This window comes from Eucalyptus grandis, chromosome 5 (assembly GCF_016545825.1).
Source record: "Eucalyptus grandis isolate ANBG69807.140 chromosome 5, ASM1654582v1, whole genome shotgun sequence".
In the NCBI taxonomy this organism is placed as follows: Eukaryota; Viridiplantae; Streptophyta; class Magnoliopsida; order Myrtales; family Myrtaceae; genus Eucalyptus; species Eucalyptus grandis.
The window spans coordinates 60,485,151-60,503,309 of NC_052616.1; the positions used below are offsets into that span (position 1 = coordinate 60,485,151).

General features: G+C 38.5%; 1 protein-coding gene across 1 annotated transcript; it reads right to left on the reverse strand.

Annotated features, from left to right (window-relative positions):
• Positions 1-453: 453 nt before the first annotated feature.
• LOC104445581 (cellulose synthase-like protein E6) lies at positions 454-6,677 on the reverse strand. The gene is given in 9 exon segments (XM_039314064.1): positions 454-1,188; positions 1,893-2,017; positions 2,020-2,239; positions 2,881-3,108; positions 3,463-3,675; positions 3,878-4,009; positions 4,091-4,231; positions 5,726-6,047; positions 6,365-6,677. Coding segments are annotated over 9 exon segments (2,193 nt in total). The 5' UTR covers positions 6,637-6,677; the 3' UTR covers positions 454-648.
• Between the last annotated feature and the right edge of the window lie 11,482 nt (positions 6,678-18,159).

An 18,159-nucleotide genomic window follows, 5' to 3' on the forward strand; every position in this document is an offset into this window, starting at 1 on the left:
CCACGTGAACAGATTTAGTGAAATCGCCGGGACTAGTAATTGCCAGGGCTTAGTTAATTGCAACCTCAGCATCAGGTGGGTCCTGCCATATTTCTGCTACCAAGCACAGAATCATTTTCCTCTGCTCCTCTTAGTAATGTAGTTTGCTGTCAACAAGTTTTGAGAAAGCAACTGCTTCTTTAAGTGTATAGGTGTGAAGGAAGTGGAACCAGAGCAGAAGGTGTTCATAAGTTTCAACCTCCAGGTGTTAAATAACTTATGTGCTCTGATTCCATTTTGGCTAATATCAAGAACTTAACAGCTACGTTGAATCTGCCGATAACCTCTGTTAAGCCATCGCCTTGGAGTGTGTGGCTTCTAGCACTTCCGTAACTGGTCTATTTTAACAAATATCTGGCGAAATAAGAGATGTTTGGTGATTTCTCTAGGTAAGAAGAATGAGGTCTCAACATGTAGTTTGTACGATATTAACATTGAGATCAGCAGTAATGGAAATGACAAAGACTACACAAGCTAGTACATAGCAACAGCAGCAGAAGTTTTTCTCTTACTGGTCCGGATGGCATCCTACTTTGTACCACGTCTGGTGGGTGATATAAATATTCATGAAGTTTCGGTGACTTCTAGCCAATACAATGCGATGGTAGATTATACATAGGCTAAAGAACAGAGTACTAGAGCAAAGACTGCAGATTTATATGCCACCGAGGAGGGCATTTTTGCCTTGTCTTTCCGTATGAAAATCCCTTCATATAGAGGCTGGTTGAGACAGATTAGCAAACCGCACAATACGATCTGCATAGCCAACTGGTCTAGAGTCTGACCATGCATTGCTAACTTCAGTAAAACTCCAATGAAGCTTAACGCATTGAGGAAAGCAAGGGTTGTTAGGATTGTGAACATAGGAGAGGGTGCACCAAACTCCATAAGCTCTTGTTCGTACCTCTTGGATACATCATCATCTGCCACTTTTGCAGTGACGACGAAGGCAGACTTGGAAATACCCAGCAGTCTCAAAATGTTGTCCAAGAAGCCAAAGAGGTAGGAAGTTGTTCTCTTATAGACCCACATTCTCTGGTCATTCCACCAGCCATGAAGAGTGCCTCCACACCATATGAATTCTCCGGCACTGTATGCACTAGTCGCCATAAAGAGGTAGATGAATGGGAAGCTCCACTGACTTAATATCTGATGTGCAGGAAACTGTTAGCTCTAGCAAATGACAATTTATATCAAAGATTATGCGGATGCCTTTGTGTTGGATTATAATGTCTCAGTTGCTGTTTTCTGTTTTGTTTTTTTTTTTACTCTGTTTTCCTCTGTTTTTTTTTATTAAAAAACAGCCAAGTGCATTTAGATTTTTTTTTGCTATTTTCTAGGATGTGAATTAGCACGTTTAGGTGCAGTTATATGCTGCACGTGTGTGTGGTTTGTGAGCAGTTTTTGTTTTTGTTTAAGTTGTCCTGTACTTGACAGTTTCCTTAGAAAACTGACGTACGCAAGTTTGTGCTCTGTTTTCTCTGTGCTTCTCTTCCTCATTCAAAAACTATAGCTTCTGGTTTTCTGTTTCTTGTTTACTGTTTTGATCAGTAACAACACTTTGCACTTTGGTTTTATCACAACCAAGTGTTTTGTATTGTCAGGTAGCCAAATTAGGGTTGATCAAATGGCTAGCACAAATTATTAGTGCTTGGTTTTGGCACTTTCTGGGTGGTGTCAGTGTAATACTACTAAAATAGAGGGGGTGTAGGTGTAGCTGGAATTTTTCTTATCTTTAATGAATTAATTGTTTTTGAGATTTTACCACCAGGACCAACCTCACGAGAATATTATACATATAAAAAATTAAATCAAGATTAGTCCTCCCAGAAAAAGTTTATCTAACTAATTACCTTGGGGAACAAGGAGATGCCTCTGAGAAGACAGAGAGATGGAATAGTCACATAGTACAGAGAAGCCAGGCAATTTGGCGCCCATAGCAGCCAGACACAATATGAAAGTTGGAGCTTCAGGGGGATTTTCCATGTCCATACACCAGGGGACAGTACTGTGATAGGAAGATTTGAAAATCACCTTCAGACCATCTCTTATTTTGAACTAGAGACTGCAACAATGCTGTGGGCGCAACTCCTAGAAAGCCTTTCCTTTCAGGGTTAAAATAGATCGATCTCCAACCTCTGAAGTGTATTGCTAAACCGGTAAGGACATCTTCCACTGGGCAGCCATACTTTAGACCCATCTGCAATTCAGACAAGACTCTTTCATGGATGCTTTTGCATGTGTATGGTTGCATATATCTAGTGCTCGAAAGACTGCCTGTGTGGCCTAAATTCAGTTCTGATGGCTGCTTAGCCCAGGCCAGTCTTTGAATAATTATGATATAAGCAGAGCTTTTGGTTCCATCAAAATTCGGAATGATATAAGAGGCTCAATTGCTTTAGTTCCTTAATCTTTGAACTTAATCAGAATGACAGAGAGACTCCTACATGAGATGTTTATCATCTAAGCTCGGTTTCCAAAAACTTGTAAACTGCTTTTCTCTTGTTTGTAGCAGACTACAGAAAGCACTGCTCTCTTGTTATCTGTAGAATATGGTGCTGAATGCTTAACCTTCCCTGATTTCTTCACACATTTCCATTCTTTGACAAGGTTTCTTTCCAGAAAATTTTGAAAAATACTCAAAAGGCTCGAAAATTTGGGCCAAACGTTGATTTGGTTAACATGTTTTGACTAGCTTTTGAGCAAGTCGAGGTCTTTAATTTCGTTAGTCATAAGGATGACTCAAGGGTATGCGTGTACTGGTAACTATTCGCTCTTATGATGTATATGTGCTAGTTAGGACATTCAAATGTAGAGAGAGAGAGAGAGAGAGAGAGAGACCTCCTTTCCCCACTCAGTGTTCTCTTCATAACCACAGCTGGCTAGTGGTTTGCACGTTTCTTCTAGGACACTTGCACTATCTTGTATCCTCAGGCGGTGATCCCACCTCAAGGACTCACTTTTACTTCCTCGTTTATACTTTCTCCCACACAGTGTCTCTCGCCGATGAAAGCACCCGGTGCCAATGTACCCAGGTCCACCATTATCGTCCATTCCATGGATCTCCACCTGCAATCATCGTAGAATGTATTAAAACTTATTATGATGTTTTCACTCATCCAAGGTAGGTGTCCTATCTTTTCAATTTGATATGTTCAATGTGTCTATTGGCGTCCTTTTGATTTGGTATAATTCAGTCCATGCATTAGAATTTACTAAGTTGCCAATGGGAATGTGCTTACTTGGAGTCATGATTTCAAGTTCAATTCATGAGTTTAATCGAGTTGTGGTAACCCATTTTAGTCCAGTTTCACCAAATATGGATCATCAGTCGGCAAATTCTAACGGAAATGTGGAATTTATAGAATAAAATAGTTAAGCCAGTGCATTAATCTCATTTAACATCCTTTGGAAGTGGCTTACCTGCATTATTACGTTCAAGGAACTGCCGTACAGGTCATTCTTCGTGATGTTATCGAAGCACTGCGGGAACTGTACGAAACCGATCTCATCGTCATTCTCTTCATCCATCAAGAAGCACAGCGCGTCTCTCACTGAGTCTGAGTTGCTCGAGTACATGTCGCAGTCCACGTTAAGGATGACGGGCGAGTTGCTGATCCTCGAGGAGACTCTAATCTATTTGATCCAGGGAAAAAAGGAAAAAAAAAAAAAAAGAAATATTAGCACCATGATCGTCTTTTAAACCATCGATCGATCCCAAAGAAAGATCCTCACATACATAAATAAAGAAAGCTGCACAACTTGATGTTCTTTACTTTTTTTTTTTCTGATGAAGAATATGGGTTTTTAGTGAATCATTGCATGCTGATATAATTACCATAGCATTCATAGCTCCTGCTTTAAAATGGTGGTGGAACTGTGGTCTCTTTTCTCTGGCCAAGTACACCAGAGTAGGGAGAGGCTGTCCTTCATTGTCGACGGCATTGGCGTCCCTCCCATCGATTAATATCTGAAAAAGAATCAGCAGAAACATGTCATTGATGTAGCAGAAAGACTAGAACACTAACTTTTTATCGTAGATATGCAGTACTTGAAGAATTGTTTGATGATCTCTCCGGCTCGAGGCAGTGTCCCACTCGAGAAATCCTTTGTGTTGCTCCCGAATGTCGTCTGGAATCCGTCCCAGCTCTGCTACCGATTCGATGCGTTTCTTCATGTCCTCGTATAAGTTCTATGATAAGCATAACCAAAGAGCACAATTTCTTTCTTAGGCATATGTATTTCTTCATTAAAAGAAAGAAATAGATTTTTATTAATTATGTGTCATTTTGTTCATACAATTATGTGGAAGTTGGAATGGGTGACCTTGGGTTGAAATTGGCTATGGTAAATAACAAATTACCTAGTTGATAGCGTCACTCTAGATTCAAATGACATGGTAGTTGAAGAACATTATTGTGTGATGTTGACAAAAAATTTGCAATTCGGGCATCCATATGTCTGAATTTTTATTTACACCATTCTCCCATGTTGTCTTTATTAGCTAAATTTTTAAATAAATTTCCATATGTGCGTCCGCATATCTTATTCGCATCATACTTTGACGCCGTTCTCCAATCATGTTAGCTGAATCTGATTGGATTTGGTATTTGAGAGATTTGATTATAAAATTTATGAAATTAGATGAATAGAAACGTATGGGACTTGAATAAAGGAAACGTAAAAGTATCGGGACGAAAATTCATAATTTTTTCCTTATTTTAAGTGGTGATCTATAAAAGACTAAAGTGTTTTTTCTTTCTTTCCTTTTTTTTTTATCCTTGTCTTTTGAATCCAAAACCATGATCTATCACGTGACAAAGGAATTGTCCTTTTCATGGAATATTTATGTTTTGAGTCTAGTACGCTACAAGCCCATTGAAGGCACATAGCCATCAACGCCGAAATAAGGAGGCGATTTGTCAATAAGTAGATGGCATCGATTTCTTGTCGATATATGAAGGTTGGAAGTTTCTGTGCAATAATTATTTTTAACGAGCTTGACACTACAATTCGAAGATCACGGTCCTCCATTTTGGAGTGAAGTGTGGAAATTGTCGAAAGAACAAAATCTCTTTCAACGTAGAAGATCGTGGGCCACAAACATTGCTCTCAACGAAAATTTTTCCAAGAGAAACTCCCCTCTCTCACTCTCTCTGCTTTTCCATACCTACCGTTCAATATTTTCGATAACTCAGAAGACATGATCTCCAAAAAAGAGGGAAAAAATAATAACAATAACCAGAAGTGATCGAAAACAGAATTTGTTGCAGGGTTTTGGCCCGCACATACCAATATCATCGGAACCATTAACTATGTGAGTCTTACTGAGAAACCTACATGATTAATTATCCAAAAGGATTTGATCAACATAAGTCTGATCTTTTTAGGTGGAGATGCGTTCAAATATTTCATTACTGGTCTTTTGAAACTGAAGCATACTTGCCTCAACCTGGTTTGCAATGCATCGCCACCAAAAGGATCTCAAATCTCTCTCTCTCTCTCTCTCTCTCTCTCGAGATGGGTTACAATAAGGTATTTGTGTAAGTTAATGAGAGTACATGTTGATATGGATTTAGAGGGGTTTTCTTGGCATTGCCATTAAGGTTTTGTTTGGTTCAAGTGTGCATGTCTATTAAGGTTTTTTTAATGATGTTGGGGAGAGAGAGAGAGAGAGAGAGATTACTTTCATGGAGGACCACTCCTTGGACCCGAGAGAATTGTTTAGAGGCTCAACGGCCTTTCTAAAATAGGCCTCCGGCGATCTTGGTTCAATATTAAAATTCCGACAGAAGGGAAGCCATTCCTTGGAGAATCGAGAAGCCTCAAGTAATGCGTAGAAAGTTAGGTCTGAACCACCGTCATCAGAAAGATAAAGGCTCATCTTCTCCGATGGATAATTGTATGCCATAATTGATAAGACGGTGTTAATCACCATGGTCGGTGGCTCTATCACAGGATCTGCCGTACACACAAATATATCTATTCCTGGCAAAACATTGCCGTACCTAAAAGATTTCATGAAAACATTGTTAAGAGCTTATCAAATTTGAATACGAAGCAATGACTTCAATAGAAATACTATTCATTTCTTGTTCTCTTTAAGGACAGATGTTAGGTCATATCAGCTTTCATACGCTAGTGATGGTATTATTAGATCGTAGCTAACAATCAACCACCATTTTTTTTTTTTTTCTGAGAGTGTATCCTGAGAGAAAATTATAAACATATTAGTGACTAGCACATAATTTGTATTGAAAAATACAAACTTCTTCCATCAAGTCAACAGACATATTAGTGATTTAGAGGGAGAGAGAGAAGACACCTCTGAGAAAGCCTGTCCTTGAAGGTACGGCGATACGAAGGGTTCCATCTTACGACGATGCCGATGAACCAGTAAAAAGTGAACCAGAGCTCTGAGAAGAGGGCTCCAAGCCAGGCCAATTTCTCAGCTGTTTTGGAGTCCGGCAAGTGAAGGATTCTAAAGTAGAAGATGAAGCAGATGCTGATGACGATTGAGAGGGTGTATAACCTGAAGATTAAGCGGTTCTTGAAAACCTTTGTTTCAAAGAGAGGAAGATTACTCTTCTCCGCCATTCTCTTTCTTGTTTTGCCTCCTCTCTGTTATTGCAAGTGGGAAGCAAATAGTCAATATTTATATAGAAGGCTGTGTCTAGTCCTTTTTAGATTTTTCAACATGTAGAATAATGTATCCCAAGATTTTTTGAGCACCCGCCTAATTAATCTCCAATGGAAATGGAAATGACACTTCAACCCTTCTATCTCACAGTCGCACAAGGGGTAATTACCAAAGGTGTGAGGCTTGTGCTTCAAAAGGTTGCAATTTGAATCTAGGTTTTAAGAGAAAAATACGAATACACTTACAACATTAGCAATCTTTCGGGATATTATAGACGGTGATTCAACCAAATTCTAGTGAAGTCAAATTTTCTTGGAATTCTGTAACAGTTGTAGTTTAAAAAAAAAAAGTTCACATAACCAATGAGAGCTGAAATCTGAATGAAAATCCTCTATCTCCAAATCATGCTTCAATTTATGTGCATGCATAGTACGATGAGTTGCATTATTAAAATATGCAATTCTTGCAACTATACTCAGATTAAGAGTAACAAACGCACTAAGATTTCAGATATGTAACCGTTGGAACACGTTAAGGCAATAGAAGATCTATAATCCTTTCATTCTCTTGTCTTGTATTTCATGGTACTCGTACATAATGTGGGATCATCTCCATCGGTTGAACTTGATGAGAATTTACATTGCCTCTTGGTACCTTAGGAAATACAAGACACATGCATTAACAGACGGACAATTTTTGCAAGTTCATATGAAGAAAGCACCATATGGCATGTCCAGCGAAGCGTCGCCGTTCATCATAAGAGTGTGGCCCAACAATATTTATGATAAACGCGTTTTTAGCCACCTTTTGTTAGGCTGCCCTCTTAAAAGGGTAATGATCATGGTACTATGTTTTTCAAGAGCACTAGATTAACATCACCTAACGACAACATCGGATACTGCCAATCTTGCTTTTAACTAATGTGTTAGCCTTTGTTAGACTTGTTGAAAATATGTCTCGAGTTTGAGCATCAACAAACTTTCTTGATTTGAATAGGTTTTCTAATTGAATAGTCACCCAGTCGGAGAAGGTTTCTTAATTTGAATCAAATTCTTAAGGTTTCTTAATTTGAATCAAATTCTTACTTATATATAAAAAGTGAATGTTCTATATAAAGAGTAATAAAGAAGCGACTTTTCATGAATTATGCCTAGAAAGCTTTTAGTATTGAAGCCAATAAAACTTGTGGAAAGATTTATGACTTCCTTTGTGAGAGTGAGAAATTATGGGGCTAAAATTTGTGTGAGTTACTGTGTGTATTTAGGGGCTGGGAAACATTGAAAGTAGTTTAGTGATTTGAGTGTGGTTGTAATTATTATTGTATCGCTTAATCTATAATGGAAAATTTGGCTGCTCTCTTCATAGACGTAATTTACATCGATCGAACCAAACCAATTTAGTGTTCAATCTATCTTTTTCTATCTATTTTATTATTCGACCGCTCGTTTCCACAACAAAACTCATGAAATTTGTTGCGAAAATAAGCAATTGAATAATAAAATTAACATAATAGGAAAATAAATCGAATATTAGATTTACACGGTTCGCTTAGAGTGACCTACATCTATAGGGAGAGTAGGACAGAATTTTGATATAGATCAATTGACATAATAGAGATTATAACCACATTTGAGTCATTCAAACATTCATAATGTTTCTCAATACTTAATCATAATGTCTAATCCCAAAATCTCTCAAGAATAATCTCCCAACCTCATCAAGGAATTACACAAAATCTTTGCCCACAAGATTTAATTGGCTTCAATACTCTCAAATTACTCTAGTGCAATTCACGAAGAAGTTCCATCTTGGATACTCTTCACAACGAAAACAATTCTTATATATAGACAAGAATATGATCCAAAATAGAAAATTCATTTTCAGGAAACATAATTTTCAACAAAATTGAACGCAGAATTAGTTTAGGGACATTTACCCCTTAATTAAGCTAGGGTTTCATCAATCAATAGGGTTAATGAATGGCCTAACAAAACTAGAGCAATAGCCAGCACGTACTTTCATTGTGCAATGTTTAGTCAGAATTAGGGTTATGACATAGAGCATGCGCCGTAAATCAAGAGTGTCTCAAGTCTATTTCTACACAACTAGATGGATAGGAGAACTCTCGAGATTATCTTAGGAGCCAAAGAAGAGGTGACACAAATATATCGAAATTGCAACATAAACAATTTTCGCCGCTAGTAAATTCGAGGGCTTAGTTGCTATATCAGAATTTTTTTTTTTTTTTTTTTATTACTTATAATATAATGGGAAATTTTTAAAGATTATCAAATTTCATGGACAATGATCAGGAACTCTTCTATAATTTTTTTCTTTTTTCGAGAATTGATCGATTTACAGGTGGAGTTGGTGGGGACACTCAAATAAGAACCTTAGATTGGAAACTGTAACATTATACATTCGATCGAATGACTCTCGCTCTCTTAGTCCCTTCAAATTAGGACCACTATAGAAAACACTAGTAGAATGTGACTTGACAAGAGTCCATAATTGATGATATTTTACTAATCCAACCAATCTAGCCATTAAATGATAGACCTACAAGCTATGATTTAGATGCGGGCTCTTCCAAGCCCATACTTCCCGCGACGTTGAGTATTCAAAATGATGCTATAAGAATCTTTTGATGAGAAGCTTATTTGGGTTGACTAGAAATCAAGTAAGACATAAGAGTGTATTTTACTTCCTACATAATTAAAGATTAGAGACTTGATTACACTAGCTAAATAACTAGTATCTTTTCGGTACCTAATTTTGTTCATAAAAAAAAAAAAAGGATTTTTATCAAGCAGTATGGATTGATTTAATACCTATCCAATAATATGTGAAGTGATTATGTGGGTGCATAATCATTAATATAACAATCGACAACTAAGGAAAACATTAAGTAAATTGCATGGTATAGCAAAGATCCAACTCTAAAGAAAAAGATAAATGTAAATCCTAACTAGACTATAAGAAAGCCAAAATCAATGTATCAGAAGTGCGTAAATAAGGGCATTTGTCTATAAGGATAATCAAAACCATAAGGTAGAGTCCTAGAGGCTTGTTTAATTTTGAGCATGGTTCTAAATTAAAGTGCTTCCATTTTTTAGGAGAAATTTATCCAAAAGACTATTTTAAAACCTTTTGAGGAATTCCAATTATTTTAAAGAATTTTTGGAATTTTTGGATGTTTTAAATTTTTGAATTTTTAATTAATTTAAAAAAATTATACGAATATATTTTACCTTAATTTTTAAATTAAATTAAGAAGAACCCGGGCCGGGCCTGGGGCCCAGTCCACATATAAGGTCAGATGTGGGCTTATGGGTTTGGACTAGTGATATCAACTGGACAAATAAAATAAGTGGGCTCAATGGTTCAAGCACAATCTGTCCATGACCTAAACCGAGTCCAAATTCAATCAATCCTAAGCCCAACCCAGATTTACCAACACTAAGCTCAACCCCACTTTCTATTTTTCCTCCCCCCTCCCTCTTTTTCCCTTCTTCCTCGAATCTCTTCATCCACCCCAGAACGTGTGAGCTCATCCACCTTCAACATTAAGACTTAAAATCAACAAAAGAAGGCGTCATGGACCGCCATCTCAAACATTGAATGCAATTTCTCCGTCGTATACCACCCGCACTTTGCCGGACCACCCGGGCATCACTAACCATCATCTATTCGCCCCCATTCACCAAGCAAACACCATAGAAGCACCGAGCAAGAGTCGAAAAGAACTAAAAAGCATATTAAACTATGGTGACAAAAACGTGCATTATTGAGATTAATGAAATGTCACCATTAAGAGAGCCTTATTACTACACATTCGAAGCAACTAAAAATCGGACGAAAATGGGCACAACTTGGTTTAGACATTTCATCAGACATAGCGTGTGCAGTGGGCTAAAGAGAAGCGAATGACCGCTCTGTAACTCGTGCAAATCAGCAATGAACTCAGGAATCTCGCCATTAAGCGAGCCTTATTACTACGCATTCGAAGCAACTAAAAATCGGACGAAAATGGGCACAACTTGGTTTAAACATTTTGTCAGACACAGGGTGTGCAGTGGGCTACAGAGAAGCAAATGACCGTTCTGTGACTCGGGCAAATCAGCAATGAACTCAGGAATCTCACCGTTAAGCTTGTCCCCGAAGAGATGCAAAAGGGTTGGTGCTCTTCAACTGGGAGGAAGGACTCGGGAATCTCTCCTGAGAACGTGTTGTTAGACAGATCCAGAGACTTGAGGCTCTTCTAGTACCCGAGATAAGAGTTCTCGCAGCTTCGTCGGGTTCCCGATCTCTGGCGGGATGGCGCCCGTGAGCTTGTTGCCGGAGACGGCCAGGTTCTCGAGGAACACCCACCGGCCATCCTCGAGCGGGATCTTCCAAGCGAAGTAGTTGCCCCGGAGGTGCAAATGACGCAGCTCGGGCATCTCGGCGACGGCGACGGCGACGGCGATGGTGACGTTGTCATTGTAGAGGCCGAGGACGCACAGGTTCTTGAGGAGGCCGAGCTGGGGTGGGAGTGAGTAAGATGAAGGAGACCATAGAGCCCCAAACGAGAAGAACTAGACCACTTTCTTGCCTCCTCCCCCTATTTTTCTCTCCTTCGAGCTCTCCTTCTTTTTACTGAAATTGACAAAAATGGTCCTACACTTTCGTCTAATATGTAATTTGATTCTTAAATTTTCAATTTATTTAATGTAATCCCTAAACTTTAACTTAATGTATAATACGATATTGAACTTTTGGTATATGTTCAATCCAATTCCCAAACTGCATGAAAATGTTCAATATAGCCCTTGAAATATCACGGATTATATTAAATATTTTCCTATAATTCAGAGATTACGTTAAACAAATGAAATATCAGGGACTATATTGAACATTTTCGTGCAGTTCAAGGATTAGATTGAACATATACCAACAGTTTATGGATCACGTTAAACAAATAAAAAGTTTACAAATCAAATCGTATATTGGACCAAAGTTTAGGCCTAATTGTGTTATTATCCCTTCTTTTTACGCCAAATTTTGTCCTCTTTGTCTTTGCCTCTTTCGCCCTCTCTATCTCCTCCTACGTGCATCATCCTTCCTTCTCGGTATCGTCCACCTCTGCATCCCCTCTCTCTTCTTCTTCCTCTTTTTTGTCCTTGAGCCATTGTCCAAAGGAAGGAGATAGAAGGGATGAGCAGGCCAGGCCGGAAGAAGAAGAGATGGGCCGGCCAGTGCGGGGAAATAAAAAGGAAGGAAGAGGAGAAGGGCCAGGCCCAACCCTACCTCGTTTCTCTTTTTTTTTTTTTTTTTTTTTTCAAACGATAATAATAATTTTTTGATGATTTTTTTTTGAAAATTTTAATAATTACTATTAGTAATGTAAACATTCTTAATGCCCTATATGCGAAGCAAATTAAGAAAATCATATTTTTGGTTGGGAGTTAAAAAATTAATTCATAATTTTATGTGCGATTAAATCATAATTAAAAAAAATAAAATTTAAGTGTCGACATCATTGAAGCATTTTAGTGGACTAGAGAGGAAGAGCTAGAAAACACCTCTGATGAGGTGGATGTCGGCCGTAATGCCGCGTAAAACAACTGATATTCACGTTAGCGATTATTTGTTAAAATTGACTTGGAATAACTCAAGCGGCTAATTATCAGAAGATTTAAGATTAAATTAACTAAATTTAAAAGTTTAAATTGGATTGGCACAAGTGAAATGGGTTTAGGACTTTTTAGTAATTTTCCCCTTGAATGTATAGCTAGAGACAAGGTTCCAGAGTAAATATTGGCCATCATGAATTTTACTACGTAAAATAGAGAAAGCTTTATTTGGCAAGTAAAGAAGTGAAAGACTTTATTCACAAATATAACGTGTTTAAATATCCATCTCGAAATTGTTCCGGGGACAGAAATAGAAAAAACTATTTATGTTCTAGGAAACAATTTTTGACCAGAAAGACGCGTTTGGTAAACTTGTTCCGGGAATAAAAAATGAATAGAAACATGTTTGGTAAATTTGTATTCTTTTTTGTTTCTTTTAATTTTTAAAATATTTTTATTTTATTTTTCTATTTTTCTTCTTTTGGCCGGTCGCCGGCCTCGGCCATGGCCGGCGACCGGCCGACGAGGGCCCGGCGGCCTCACCCAGCCACGGCGAGGCTCGCCGGCCCCACCGTGGTTGGGCGATGCTCGGCCTCGCCTTGGCTAGGTGAGCTTGGGCTCACCTAGATCCGGCGAGGCGAGCTCGCCGAGCCTTGCCCCGTGCCGGCGAGGCTTGGCCTCGTTGGTGGCTGGGCGAGCTTGGCCTCGCCGGATTTGGGCGAGCTCGAGCTCGCCCAGCCAAGGCAAGGCCAAGCCTCGCCAGGGGCCGGCGACGCTCGGCCTCGCCAATGGCCGATCGCGGCCATGGCCGAGGCGGACGGCCAAAGAAAAAGAAGAAGATAAAAAAGAAGAAAAGAAATGAGAGAGTTGTTCTTCAAAAGTGTTTCTAGAACAAAAAAATAACTTTTTTTTTTTTTTTTTTATTTCTGTTCTAATTTTGTTTCCGGAACAAAAAAAAATAGATTTTGAACAAAAATGCAAACAAACGCGTTTACATTCTTTTTTTTTTTTGTTCCTGGGAAAAAAAAATAGAAAATATGTTCATGAACAAAAAAAAAAAAGAACATAAATATGCACGCCCTCAGTGAAGTGTGGAATTTGTCAAAAGAACAAACTCTCATGTCAAGTTGAATATAATGGGCCCTAAACATCGTTCTCAATGAGAACGACGATGAGAACACCCTCAAGGAATGATTCTCTCTCTGACAGATCTTGTGAGAATGGAATCGTCGCGAATAAAAAGTCTTTTCATATAACTACGATTCGACGTTTTGGATAACTGAGAAGGTGAGATCTCCAAAAAGAAATGGTAAATTAAGAAATAATTACATTGGTCAATGATCCAAAAAAGAAGTCATTACGTGGTTTATGAATGACGTGAACCGATACCGTTTGGACCATTAATCATGCGAGTCTCACCTTGACGCTCACATCTTCAACTATTTAGATAGAGCTGATCAACGTAAAATTTACAGATCATCTAACGTGTTTTCGAGAAGGTGGCCAAAGGAGACAAATGGCACTTGAAAGGCTATGAACAGAAGAAGAAGAGTGCAGGGCCATAGTCTTCAGTGTCTTATAGCACTACGCAAAAAGAAAAGGATGAATAGCTCCCCACAAATTAGCCCACTAGATTGAAGAAACCTATCAGGCGATCTTTTCAACCTCTTAGGGTTTTAAAAATGGGAGCTTTGCGTCCTAGCAGAGACTAAATTATTTGGCAAGTAGCAACACGTTTCGTATTTTTGATGCGCTAGCAATATATTAAATCGATGGTGGACTTGGTAAAACTAGTTTTAAATCGTTGATAAACTTGTTGTCTACCATGGACGAATCAACATACCCTAAAGTCTCACAATCGTTTAGGTGGAGATGTGTTCAATATTCTAATGCTAGGCTTTGAAACTGAGGCACGCATGCCTCAACATGCTTTGGAATAATTTTGCCACCAAAAAGATCTCAAATCTTTAAGTTTACAATTATATAAATGTGTGAGAGAGAGAGGATAGATTACAATACTGCCTTGTGTAGATTAAGAGTACATGTTGATACGAGCAACGGGGCTGGTTCCATTCTAGAACCGAGCTGAATCAGTCTTATTCAACTGGTTTTGGGCCGATGTACATGAGAATTAGTTTGTTCCTGGGTGAAAAATTTGGGAACCAGCCTTCAATGTTTCGGTTCTTGATTCTATAAGGGAACCTTCAATTTACCCGAGAACTTCCCCTCAATCTCTTAAGAACTTTCTGCTTTCTTTTCTAGTTCTCGGTGTTATGATAATTTTTGGGAAATTTTTACATTACAATTACAAAATATATATATGATTGAGTTACTAAATAAATGAAAAAGAAAAGGTCAGCTAGTTCGGTTTAAGATAAATTTCAGAGTCGACTTTTTCGGCTCTTGTTTTCAAAAGAAAGGTACTGACTCTGATGATTCCAGGTATTTGGTGTGGAACTTATCTACCTTGAAACCAATCATGATGTGGTGTTTTGGGTGTTGCTAGTTTAGTTAATTAGAGAAGGCTTTTGTATAGTTGAATTGTACATGTAGATATGGAGTTAATCGGCTTTTTAATTGCTAATTTAGCTAAAATCACATATAGATGATAGTCATAAATATTTTACTAAAAAAATGGCACAGTATCGGAGAGAGAGAGAGAGAGAGAGAGAGAGATGTGCTTACTTTAATGGAGGACAGCTCCGTGGACCAGAGACAATCATTTAGAGGCTCAACAGCACTTCTAAAATAGGCCTCCGGGGATCTTGGTTCAACATTAAATTTCCGGCAAAAGAGAAGCCATTTCTTGGAGAATTGAGAAGACTCAAGTAACGCATAGAAAGTAAGGTCCGAACCGCTGTCGTCAGAGAGATAAATGCTCATCTTCTCCGGTAGATAATTGTATGCCATGATTGACAAGACGGTATTGATCACCATACACAAATATGTCTATTCCAGGAAAAACCCCCTCATACCTAAAAGAGTTCATGAATATATCGTTACTAAAAGACTAAATTCAAATCTCATACAATGATTACATCAGAAAGATTTGTTTTTTCTTTTGTTCCTCTTAAAGGACAATTAGTGCCTCAGTTCAGGTTTTGCACGCTAAGTTTCGTTCCTGTGATGGTTTTATGAGACTAAGGCCAATACATCATACCGAAAATTTCAACTATATTTTTGAAGAGTGTATCCTGAGAAAAAATTATCGAGGTATTAATGCTTAGCACATTATTTTCTCACAGCCGACAGGTCAAGACTTTTAAGGTTGAAAAACATTAGCTTCTTCGATGAGAGAGAGAGAGAGAGAGAGAGAGAGAGAGAGAGCACCTCTGAGAAAGCCTGTCCTTGAAGGTCTGGCGATATGAAGGGTTCCATCTTACGATGATCGAGAGAAACCAGTAAAAAGTAGGGGTGATTGGTTCCAAGTTCGGTCCGGTTCCATCTTGGAACCGGGAACCAGACCGGGAGCACCAGTTCCCAAAATTGCGAACCGTGGACCGGACCATCGGTTCCGGTCCGGTCCGGTCCGGTCCAACAAAATCGGCTCTACTTTTTTGCACTAAAGAGTAACCGCCATGGACGTCGTCTATGCCTCAATAGGCAGGGCAGGATTCTCTATGGCTTCAGCGGTTAATTGCGTTTGGGGGTACTTCACTTTGATGCGTATGCTGTTGAATTGGGTATCATTGTGGATGGTTATGACGCTTTAGGGTTAGGGCTTTTGATTTGGTTTTGAGTCGAAGTCACGTGTAATGTGAATACTTTAATGAGAAGTTAGTTTTGATTTGGTTTTGAGTTGAAGTCATGTGTAATGTGAATACTTTAATGAAAGTTAGTGTTCGCGGTGGTCAATTTCTGTGTCGAATTCGTTTGGCAATTATCCTTTCCATTTTAAATCGTTCGTACTCTGCTGGTCATCATTCATGATTGCTTACCCATCTCTGCTAAAATTGTTAATAGTAGCAAAATTTAATTGGCTTATCTTTTTTCACATTTCTATAAGTTCGTAGTTGTTGGAGTCTCTTGCTAGCTCTGTGCTTCTCTTTGGTGTTATTGGCAGGCAATCTCGCGTCCTTGTGTCATGTAGCTCTGTACGTTAATAGGTGAAGTTGTGTTTCAATTGCAGCTGAACTCGAATCTGTTAGCCTTAGCATTTTGGTGATTTATAAACATCAAACTAGTTGCAGGTTGAAGCGAGCTTTAAACATGAGATTGGGGTTGATAAGCATATAGATCGATTATTGCAATTTCAGTGGCGTGTTTTCTGTTGGATATGGTCACTGCAGAACCAACATTCTTGTTTCAGTACTTGAATATGAGGTTTTGGAAGTTGTCTTTTTTGTTTCCTTTGCTCGGCTCTTCTGCTTGTTGGGTGATCCGGAAATGCTTCGTTGGACCTGGCAAAGAGCTGTATTCGGCACTTGAATTGGCCAGTAGCCATCGAGCTAAATTCGCCCTTTCTTGATTCATCCGAAATGGATCTTTGCACACATACATAGTAAGATCAATAGGCATGTTTTGCCTTAATCCCACGTCGAGTAGAAGATGAAACTAAAAGAGAGATTTTTTCTATAAATAAAAGAGTAACAAAAAGGGTTTTAATGGTCTCTTGACCACATAAGAGGTTGCTACCTCAAATTACAATTTTGGTTGCAATAAGTTATCATGTTTATATATTTTATTAATTCTATGTATATAAATTATAAATAAAAAAATTTGGTTCGGTCCGGTTCCCACCTTGGAATCGGGAACCAGACCGACCGGCCACCGGTTCCAAAATTAGGAACCGGGAACTAGACCGCCAATTGTGGGAACCGCCCAAAACCGGCCGGTTCCTGGTTCGGCCGGTTCCCGTTGCACACCCTTAGTAAAAAGCGAACCAGAGCTCAGAAAAGAAAGCTCCAAGCTAGGCCAACTTCTCAGCTGCTTTGGACTCTGGCAAGTGATGGATTCTAAAGTAGAAGATGAAGCAGATGCTGATGAAGATGGAAAGTGTGTATAATCTGAAGATGAAGCGGTTGTTGGCTGACTTTGTTTCAAAGAGAGGAAGATTACTCTTCTCTCCCATTTTTTGTTTCTTTTCTTGTCCTCCTTTCCGTATGGCAAGTGTGTGAAGCGATTAGGCAATATTTTTATAGAAGGCCGTGGCTAGATTTTTTTTTTTTTTTTTTGATAGACGGTGATTCAACCAAATGGTAGTGAAGTCAAATTTTCTTGGAGCAATATATTAGTCATCGTGGTTGGAGGAACAATGTTTATGTAATTAGCCATAACTGAAATTTGGACGAATTCTCTATCTCCTGATGATAAATCGCATTATTAAATTATGCAATACTTCGCAACTATGCTCAAATTAAGAATAACAAGCACACCAAAATTCTAGATATGTAACAATTGGAAGACATTAAAGAAGACATTAAAGCGATGGAAGATCTATATCTGTGATATATATGTTTTCGAGATAGTTTATAACTAAACCTTTAATGCTGTCATGTATCACATGGTACTAGCATATCATGTGGGGCCATCTCCATCGACTGAACTTGTTGAAAATTCAAATTTCCTCTTTGTTGACCTTAGGAACTACAAGACACAGGTAACGAGAGACCAACAATTTTTTTTCGAGATGTTTATATGAAAATAGCACCATATGGCATGTCGGTGTAGGATCACCAATAAATCATCCGAGTCTTCACCCAAAGATATAATGATATAAGCTGCCCTTCGATAGGTTAGCCTCTAAAAAAGGTAATGAATTGGTATACGTGCAATAGATTAATGACTTTTTGACAACTTTCTCTTTTCAAGAGCAATAGATTAACGTCACCTTACGACAACAGTATATACATTCAACCACGCTTT